The 10,445-nt window shown below is 44.5% G+C and overlaps 1 protein-coding gene across 3 annotated transcripts in view; it reads left to right on the top strand.

Annotated features, from left to right (window-relative positions):
* Positions 1 to 7,656: 7,656 nt before the first annotated feature.
* The window catches only part of LOC102247580 (chromosome unknown open reading frame, human C10orf128), a 32,033-nt gene continuing 29,244 nt past the window's right edge, over positions 7,657 to 10,445 (top strand). For all 3 annotated transcript variants that reach the window (XM_014534900.1, XM_014534893.1, XM_014534886.1), the window contains exon 1: positions 7,657 to 7,768. In XM_014534900.1, the coding sequence (XP_014390386.1) occupies positions 7,723 to 7,768 (46 nt within the window). In that variant the 5' untranslated portion in view covers positions 7,657 to 7,722. The remainder of the gene's footprint in view (positions 7,769 to 10,445) is intronic.

Genomic DNA, 10,445 nt, shown 5'->3' with positions numbered 1-10,445 from the left:
GACTGCAGCTTAGGTCTGCTCCCTGCTGATAAGTGGACATCCCCCGAGGGCTGCCGGGCTGTCAGAGGGAGAGGGATGTCTGACTGCCAGCTTGGGGCAGATCCCCTAGGGAGCGGGTCTAAGCCAGCAGGTGGACATCCTCCAAGGGGTCCCAGACTGCAAGAGGGCATAGGCCAGGCTGAGGGACCCCCCTGAGTGCACAAATTTTTGTGCACTGGGCCGCTAGTCTATATATATAAAAGGCTAAGTGTCTGTCCATCCTACCAGTAGCTATGATGCGCACTGACCACCAGGGGGCAGATGCTCAACACAGGAGCTGCCATGATGCACACTGGCCATCCTATATAATAAAAGGCTAATATGCAAATTGTCCCCTCGGGAGTTTGACTGACCGGAAGTTTGACCTCTTGCTATGACGTGCACTGACCGAGCACGGGCAGTGCAGAATGAAGGAAGTTCCCGGGTGGCAGCCAGCAGCCGGCAACCGGGGAAAGAAAGGCCCCAATCGGCCCTGATCGTTGGCCAGGGCTAGGGACATTACCCATGCATGAATTTCGTGCACCAGGTCACTAATTTAAAAATAAATGGCTTCATGGACCTGGCGCCAAAAAACCAACACTTGGCTTTCCCCAGGTGGAACACAGGCCCCGCCACCACCCCAGAGCATCACTCCACCAAATCGCAGCAAATGCTGCTGAGACCCCATGGCGCAAAATGCGGCCCTCAGCCCAGCCCGGCCCAGAAATGGTGCCTGGGTAATGACATCACATAGCAACGCTCGGCTTCCTCTCCCTAGCAACTAGCCTCTTTGGAGTTTCTTCAGCCCAGGAACACGACTTGCTTTATAGTCAGGTGCAAACATTTTCTTTAACCAACAAATGTCTGTGAAGTGTTTTCCCATGCCTCATCTCATTTGATCCTCACAGAAGTCCTGGAGTAGGTAGATAGGAGACTCGGTGGAATCCTATTTTCTTTTCATTAGCCAGAAAACAGAGATTTAGAAAGTTTAACAACTTGACCCGACTGAAAAGAAGTAAGAAATGGTGGACCTTAAAAATGACTTCAGGTTTTCTCACTTTGCAGAATATAGTCAAACACTGCTGCAGTTAAATATTTCACCCTTTGTTCTCCCTGCGTGATCTATAATAATAATCTGCTTTGTGTTGATATTTACTGCGATGTTGCTGACAATTACCTGAAAGAGAAGTTGGAGTGCTTCATTGGGCTGGAAAAAGTTTAGCTAAATCAGAAAGCAGGTCTAATTAAGCAAGTTCATTCTATATCTATAAAAGGCTAATTTGACTTGCACATGCACGATACCTATAAAGCTCTCGCTGGCACCAGTTGCACGTGTGTGTTTTGATCTGTCATTGTCGTTTGTGAATTTGGTTGACACTTATATTTTAGAGAAAGGGCAAATAGCAATATTAAAATATTTCTTCTAATTAATTTCCTTTCAGTGGACACAAATCCGTGCACCAGAACACTAGTGAGATATAAGAGGAAATGATGTGTCACAAAATTTGTATTCTCTCCTTTTTGAACCTAAATATTTTAATATGAATTTATTTATGACAATATTCAACCAGTCTACTTCTTGCTTATTTTTGTCTAACTGATATCTGTGTGACACCTTTCAAAATAGATGTGTGACACCCTTCAACTATAATTGTTTATTTCTGCTTGTAATTATTTCAGTTGTCAATTTTTATATTTTGGGATTATATCTTTAGGTGTCTACTGTATATTATTATAATATTTTCTTTGTTTTTTAGCAGTATAATATCCACTGTTTCCTTTCATGTTATTTTGCACCTTAAATTTTGTTTTATTCAATATTAAAATGACTTCTCTGTATTTTGTATTTGTGTGCTACTTTTTGTTTATTTTCAATATTTATGAATTTCTTTTAAAAATATATCCACTTACTGGGTGGATATAGAATGATATTCTGAATATCATTTAACAATATATGGCCAACATATGCAGAATTTTAAAAATCCAATATTAGGGTTTCTGTCTTATAATTAGTGAGTTACCCATATTTACATATTTAATTTTTATTGAAGTTCAATATACATACTGCATTGTATATGTTAAAATACAGAGCTCAAAGACTTTCCATAAAAAGAAAGCAAGCCTTTGAACCCTCCAGTCTATTATCAGAACCTCTGAAGTCTCCCTGTGCCCCATGCAGTTACTACTCCCCAAAGGAAGCCACTCTTGACTTTTAAGAGCATAGATTAATTTGGTTTATTTTCATACTTTACATAAATGTAACTGACTTCCTTCGCTTATGTTATGTTTGTGAGATCAGTCTATATTGTGTGAAGATGCTGATGAGTTTGTGCTCATTACACTATAGAATCCATTTGGATGATTTCCTGGGTTTTGTTATTGCTAATTGGGCTGCTGTGACAAGTTTACAGTGCATGTCTGGTGGCGCACGCACGTTTCCCCGTATACATTTCTCTTGGGTATACAACTAGAAGCGGGAGTGCTGGATCGTTGGGTGTGTGTATGTTTAACCTTAGTGGAGACTGCCAAACATTGTTCAGTAGTATCTGAAGAATCTGGTAGCTCTACATTTTTTAAAAAATATATTTGATTGATTTTTTACAGAGAGGAAGGGAGAGGGATAGAGAGTTGGAAACATCGATGAGAGAGAAACATCGATCAGCTGCCTCCTGTGCACTCCCTACTGGGTATGTGCCCACAACCAAGGTACATGCCCTTGACCGAAATCGAACCTGGGACCCTTGAGTCTGCAGGCTGACACTCTATCCACTGAGTCAAACTGGTTAGGGCTAGCTCTACATTTTTACTAACTATTGGTATTTTCTGTTTTTATCATTTTAACTATTTTGGTGGGTATGTAGTGGAATTGTATTGATATTTTAATTTGTATTTCTCTGCTAACACATGTAACTGAGCGCCTATTCATATATTTCTTACTATTGACATAGCCTTTGTTTGGTGAAGTGCCTCCTCAAGTCTTTTGCCCATTTTTCTATTGAGAATTGTCTTGTGTTATAGAAACATGAAGACCTAAAAATGAAGGCTGGGTCAAATACATGTATTATCAATATCTTCTTCCATTTTATGAGTTGTATTTTCACTCTGTTATTTATGTCTTTTGCTGCACAGTTTTTAATTTCAGTGAAGTATAATTTATCAGTTTTTACTATTATAATTTTTGTCTTAAGAAATTTTTGTTTATGCCTAAATCACAATGATATTTTCCCACTTACATTTACTTATTTCATAATTATTTTATGTTATAATTTATTTCCACCGTATTCTTTTACCTTCTCCTTTCACTCTTTTTGTTGTTGTTTATTGTTTTTCTCCTTTTACAAAACTGATTTTTCTTCTGTTTATTTAAAATTTAAACAGTCGAAGTTTGTTATTCTGATATCTATCCCTAACCTCTCATGATCCATCCCTATGATTTTCTCCCCATAAATTTCTTGAGCTCACCAATACCTCTGTCTTCCTTGCAATAGGCTTTGGCATGTGCTTACTTCCACCTGATGTGCTCCCAGTCTTTATGTTCATCCCACTTCCCACTGCACGTTAGAATATCTAGAATTCTATTTCTGAAAATGTCTGCTTGTGTGTATATCCAGAATTATTTTAAAAATCAAAAGAGAAAGAAAGTAAAGAATGGAAAAAGAAGCAATGTAAGAAAAGAAATATATTTCTCTTTATTCTTTGGATAATTCCACATTTGAGTAATAGACTTAAAAAATTTTTTTAACACTAACTTCCATTATCTTTCATTGACTTTTTAGATTTCTCTTTTTTGCTGGTGTATTTCTTGTGAGTGTTTTGGAAGAGATTCTGAAATTTTGCATGACTGAGAATATTTTTGTCTTTGCATTTAAATGAGTTTAGCTGGATATAAAATTCTTGGTTTAAAGTTTCTTTTATTCATACTCCATTTTATGATTACTTCCATTGTATCTGTTGAGATATTGGATATAACCTGATTCTTTTTCCTTTGTCAGTGATGTATATTCTCTCTCTTGAAGCTCTTAGAAAATTTTCTTTTTCTATGACGTTATTCAATTTCAATAAAATATACTTAAATAAAATATACTGCCCCACCTGAATATATGCTTCTTAACATTCCTGAGCCATTTCAGTCTGAAATCATTAATCTTTAATTCTGAGAAATTTAATTTATTATTTCTCCAGATATTCCTTTTCATTTTTCTCTTCTTCCAGTATTCCAATTATATTGATGCTGACACTTTTACTTCTGCCCTCCAAGCTTCTAAACATTTATTTATTATTCTTTTTCTTCTTTATGCTGTTTTCAGATGGAGTTACTAAACCTTTTAAAATCACACTAATTAATTTTTCTGCTATATTTTCTTCTGTTCATGTCCTCTATGGTGTTCCTTACTTACTTACTTTTACACCCAGTGACTCCATTTTTCCCCCCATTACTGCTTGTTTCTGTTTTCCACTAGCCTCTCTTACTTCGCTGGGTATATTTTTTTATGCTTATGTTAAATTATTGTGTGGTGTATTTTTTTTCTGCTCCATTAACTCTAATTCCTCTGTCATCATATGTTTGGCTTTTCTACTTTTCATATTTAGCACTTGTGCTTTTCAGATGTCTTGTTACTTTTCCCTGTGAACTCGTATTATTTTAGGATGATCTGTTGCCTTGGTTAGTGATATAGACTGAACATCAGCAAAATCCCAGCTCCAATTGTGCTGTACTAAGAGGGCTGTGACCTGATGGGTGGAGATTCCTCTGGCTTTAGGTTCTGGGTTCAAGCACTGCTTATTTGCATGCTTCCTCTACTCCTAAACAGTAAACCTTCGGAGTCCTCATGGGACTGCTCGGTAACTTGGCCCTCCTCTCAGTTCCAGATACAGCTGGCTTCCGTACTGTAGGGATATGTGTATTGAGAGTGGAGAAGGGGCGGAGGCAGTGTTGGAACGTGCTCAGGGGCAGGCCAGTCAACATCCACGTGTCATTGGTCAGTTCCCTCCGGTGCTGCCATGATGATAAGCCCCACCTCCAGCTGGCCTGCTGTATTTTTGCTTCATCCAGGCGATGTACGTGAGGGAAGGTCACGTAGAGAGCTCTCCCTGATCCTGAGCCTGGGGTGTGGTGCCTGGCTGCCACTTTCCACCGCACATGTTGAGACCCAACCACCTTCTGCCTCCACACGATTTCTCACAATTGTCAGTGTAGCCCTTGGGGATTCACCAGTTTTCTTCTGTGAGGCCCTGTGCTGGTCCCCAGGGGCCTTATGCTAATGCATGAGGGAATGTGTGGAAAGTCCCCACTTATTTAAGCCACCCCTTGTATCTGTCAGTATAGATTTGTAGTATTCATTTTATAGGCCACTCACAATTGGGTTCACTTTTTGTAAATCAACATAACAAAAAATTACATCAACCACTTACACTTATATTTACAATGCACCGATCATTGTTTTAGGAGGAACATATGTACTTATTCACTTACTCCTCATAACAACCCCATGAGTACATTTTTATTTCTCTTTTAAAAATAAAGAAACTAAGAAGCAGAGAGGTTAAGTTTGGGTCAAGACCATCTGGCCCCCAACTCTATGTTCTTAATCACTACATTATAACGGACTCTAAATTTCTTTTTAACAAGCCTGACTCAACCCCAACACTATTTCTCTCTCCAACGTTTTTGTCTGCTTTAGTAAGCAATACCCTGGTGGGGTATTTCCCAAGCAGTTAGATTTGGGGATTTGTTTGGGTAAGAAGAGATTTTTCATGTAGGTCCATTTTTAGAATCTTTATTTAGATTATAACATTTGTTAATACAAAGGAAATTAATATTTGTACTAAATTCTTGTGATTCTGGGCAGAATCCCATCTGCGAATTGAGAATTTGTAAATGACTCAAGCCTCGTTTCCTAGGCAGAGAATCCAGGGAAGATTGTAATCCCTCCTGACAAGATGGGTAGAATGTGAGACCTCCCATCATTTGCAGCCTTCTCTTAGAAGCTGCCTGATGCCCAGATAACAGACAATCCATCACCCAAGGTTGAAGTCAAGACACAGGGCATCTGCATGATTTGCATTTTTGCTGGTCTTCAAATTTGATAAATGCTAACTTTTGCAACCTTCTGAGAGATATGGGCTAAGAATGAAGTTCCTCTTTCCAATAGTGAGGGAAATACTGCGTACACCAGAGTTTCCTATTTCTCACACAGCCTGCAGGTGGCCACGCGTGGATGAAATGAAATGCCCACCGGGAGGAAGATGCTCTGTCCCCCAAGCTCCCCTTAGCAGCCATGCTAGGTTTCTCTGGCTGGAGCCCCGAGCCAAAGGAGCTTTGAGCTGTTGAACTTGGCGTTAGTCCATGGCTTCCCCAAAGTCACATTAATGACCGCCCCGGTCCTCAGCTCCCACGAAGCACTGGGAAAAAATTGAAAATGAAAGTTGCTTTTGGGTTTTGCTGCTTTCATTATTTCAGGATTAATTACTTTAATAATGAAATTTGCATTAGTACCTTAATGGACTTTATACTTTTTATCATGACCTGGACATATTTGAGAAAATTTAGAATCACAATATTATTCTTGGGTCAGCAACAGAACTGTGTACAGTTACGCAGAGATAAGGAAAGAAATTAAGCCATATGTAAAGGCATAAGTATAACTTTTATAATGAGGAAATAATAGTGAAACAACACCACATATATATGTATTTATGGTGAGACCGGATCACATTTATCTATGTGATTCCCTGTGGCCTGCCCCTAAATGCCCACATTTCTTTCCTTTACCTTCTTACTTCTGCTAACCACAGTCCAAGGTTGCACTGTCAAACAGCAGCGTTTCTTACACACTTGAGTTCGTGGCTTGGTGGGTGTCAAAAAGGAGAACAGACGCTTGGGCCCCGCATCTGTGGGGAGTGCTGGGGCCCCCAGGGCGCCCCGCGGGTCTGTGCGCTTGGAGGGGAAGTCCCGTCTCTGTCTGCAGTGTCTCCTGGAAAGTTCGCCTTCCTCCTGGGAGCGCCAGCCTGACCCTGTGCCCCTGCGGCATCAGTGTGGGCATCGCCCAGTGTGCACACGCCCGCGCGTCACACCCTCCAGTGTCTGCGCGGTAGATGTCTCCCTCCCACTTACTGGGTGGATATAGAAGCACATATATTTCTGTCATAAGTCCATTTTCTAAGTATTTTTATAACTGCATTTCAGTATTAGCTGGCTTCTTTTATAATCCCTACACTTTATTTGAGGAATTTAAAATGTTATTCTGAGACGTGGGCCGGTGAGGGCAGCTTTCTGACCTGCCCAAGGCGGGGACTGACCCCTGCAGGAGCTGGGCACCAGGCCCAGCAGCTTTGCCCACATCCTCGTACCCCCTCTACCTGCCCCCCCGAGGCCTGGGTCTCTGGGCAGAAATCTGCACCCAGCTGTGCTTTTGTCTTGTGCTATGTGTGTGTGTGTGTGTGGGGGGGGGAGGTTACAGGAGGCAAACCAGCGCCCAACATGTCCCAGTGGCCCTTACTGTGGGCCACAGCCCTCCACCCCCTGGCAGAGGCCGGGTCGGGCCTTCCAGCAGCCCTGCCCACAGACAGGCTGGGGAGGAACTAAGCAGCGTGGGGCGTGGCAGTGGCTTCCTCCCCCTTCTGACCTGTGGGCTTGGCTGTGGTCCCCAGGAGCTCGGGCCACACAGCCTGCTGGGCCGCTCTGCAGGGCCCGGAGCAGCCAGCATGGGCTGGGCGGCCGGCCTTCTGAGGTCCCTCCTCCTCCTCCTGGGTAAGTGGGGGTGCGGTGAGGGGGTGTTACTCTGCTGGGGGTGGGGTGGGGAGCTGGGTGAGCATTTGCCCACTGGGGCTCTGTCCCTGAAGCATGGCTGTGTCCCTGTGCTCACTTTGATGGACAGTGAGCATTGCTCTTGTCTGGTTCACTCCAGCTGCAGCTTACAAATGCTCCCGGGCTTGGGAGAACCAGAAAGGGTGATGTAGCAGGAAGAGCTCTGAGCTTGGGACCCAGGTACCTCTGGCTGTGACTGTGATGGCTCCATTGCCCACAGAGCAAACCCCAGGCCCGCTGACATCAGTTTCTGAGCCAATAGAACGGGTGACAATGCTTATCTTTCAGGATAGTGTGCACATTAAGTTCAACTTAATCAAGTCAAATCAAAATAATTCCACAAGATGAGAAAATGCAGGCCTGTGGATGCCCCTCTACAGCTGGTGGGAGCGTCTGTCAGGGAGGGAAGCGGCCGCCTTACGCGGAGGCACCTTAGTTTCTTACCCTCTAACCCTGCGCATCAAAGAAGGACCAGGGCAGAGGCAGAGGCCAGCGAGAAGCGCAGCCAGATGTGGGGGGAGAAGCAGACGGCCAGCGACACAGGAGGAAACCGAGAGAGGCAGAGGGAAGGCACAGAGGGACGGTAGAAATGTGCCAGAGGGAGGCAGGCAGAGGAGGCCAGAGCCACGCAACTTGGCAAAACCCCCTTTGCCAGCAACCATTATGTCTTAAAAAGGCAATGGGCACCTCATGTAGACAAGGGTGCTCTTTCCCAGGGCTCGCCCTGGGCCAAGACTCAGAGGCAAGCAGGCGGCCTAACGTTACTCACACAGCGGGACTCTGAAGCCGGCAGCAAGCCCAGCAGAAAACTGCAGACAGACAGCCACAGCATCCACCACTTTACACGTGGGGACACTCCCTGACAGTGGCAACTAGGGATGGGAGGCCCAGCGAGCAAGACCAGGGCCTGCAGGGCAGCTCGTGCCAAGTGTGCTCAGTAAGTGGCAGAAGGTGGCAGAAGGTGGCAGATGTTCTAACCCTGCTTCTGCTTTTGACCTATTTAGATCATCTGTCCTGTGGGAAAAGGAAGTTAAGTTTAAGAAGCCCGACCCCAAAATGTGCAGATTATACAAAGAATTACCAACCAATAGTAAGCCTTTCCAGTGCTCGAGCTCACCAATAAGGAAAGAAGCAAGCACACCTGAGGTCTCCTAGTGCCTCCCTGGCCTGCGGGACTGCTGTCTCCGTTAGACGCTGCATGCGCTCACTCAGTGCCCACAGCAGCCGGGGAGCAGGTCCCGCTCTTGCCTGCATTCTACGGGTGAGGCTGTTAGGACGTGGCCACGGTGTCCCAGCTAGTGGTGCTTTCAGAACTCCGAGTAGAGTTGTGGTTAGGAGTGAGCCTCTGCCCTAACCCCCTGAGCATCCACCCTTGCTGGATTCTGCAGCTCAGAGAGAGGAGGGTTGCTCATCTCCACGGGTGTATTTCCTCTCTGTGACTTGGGGATGCTAACAGCACCCCTCCCAGGGCTGGGCTGGGAATTCGCTCTGTCCCGCATGCTGAGCACCCAGCCTGCAGCCAGCATCTGACACGAGCTGCACACTCACCACCGGATTCTCAGGGAACTCATTGATCCAACCTTCCCAGAGGCAATTTGGCAATAAGCCAGAAATCCCAACTTCAGGGTTTATCTTAATGAAATAATAGGGCGAAGCTCCCCAAATATTTAATAGACTCTTACCCAGCACTGCTGACCACGGTGAAAAGCAGAAACAGCGATATCGGCAGGAATCTGGCTCACGCCCTATGCTCTGTGGTTTCAAACACCCAGGGTGTTTTGTGAAAGACACTCCCAGGCCTGACGCCGACAGAGGGGGAGTGACACAGCTGCAGATTGGCAGTCACGATGGTGCGATTAGATTTTGTGGTTGTTTGCTCACCTAACCAAAACCTGACTGCAAATGGTGAATAGTATCCTTTATTCTTCTTAGAAAATAGGATGACCAGGCATTTTTTTTTTTTAGTTTCTCTGTGTTGGAATTTTTCATAATGATCATATCCTATCTAATAATAGAGAAACATGGTAATTAACCGTAACTTCGCTACCCTTCCCATTGGCTTATCAGCGAGATATGCACATTAACTGCCAACCAAGATGGCGGCCGGCAGCCAGGCAGCTGAAGCGAACATGAGACTTGCTTCCTCCAGTGACGGAGGAAGCCAACGTTCCCCGCCTGTCTTGCCCTGCTCTAAGCAACAAAGTTGTAATTATAGAAGCTAAACAAGCTCCAGATACCTGCTTTCAGCCAGCTTCGGCCTCAGAGCTTAAAACGGCAGTGATGGCAACAATGTTTCAATTATAGAAGCTAAACAAACCCAGATACCTGCTTTCAGCCAGCTGCAGCCTCAGAGCTGGAGCCGGCTCTCAGCTCCAGTGACAGCAACGAAGTTTCAATTATAGAAGGTAAACAAATCCCAGAATAAAAAAAAAAAGAAAAACAGGAGAGGCTAGGAGCTTCAGTTGCCCTCCAGCCTGAAAACGACACTTAGCCCCTCACCCAGGCTGGCCAGGCACCCCAGTGGGGACCCCCACCCTGAAGGGGGTGTGACCAGCTTCAAACAGCCATCAGCCCGTCATCCAGGCTGGCCAGGCACCCAAGCGGGACCCCCACCCTGATC

The sequence above is a fragment of the Myotis brandtii genome, unplaced genomic scaffold (genome assembly GCF_000412655.1).
Source record: "Myotis brandtii unplaced genomic scaffold, ASM41265v1 scaffold1003, whole genome shotgun sequence".
In the NCBI taxonomy this organism is placed as follows: domain Eukaryota; kingdom Metazoa; phylum Chordata; class Mammalia; order Chiroptera; family Vespertilionidae; genus Myotis; species Myotis brandtii.
The sequence above is the reverse complement of the archived record's forward strand: the minus strand, read 5'-3'. Positions and strand labels throughout refer to the sequence as shown.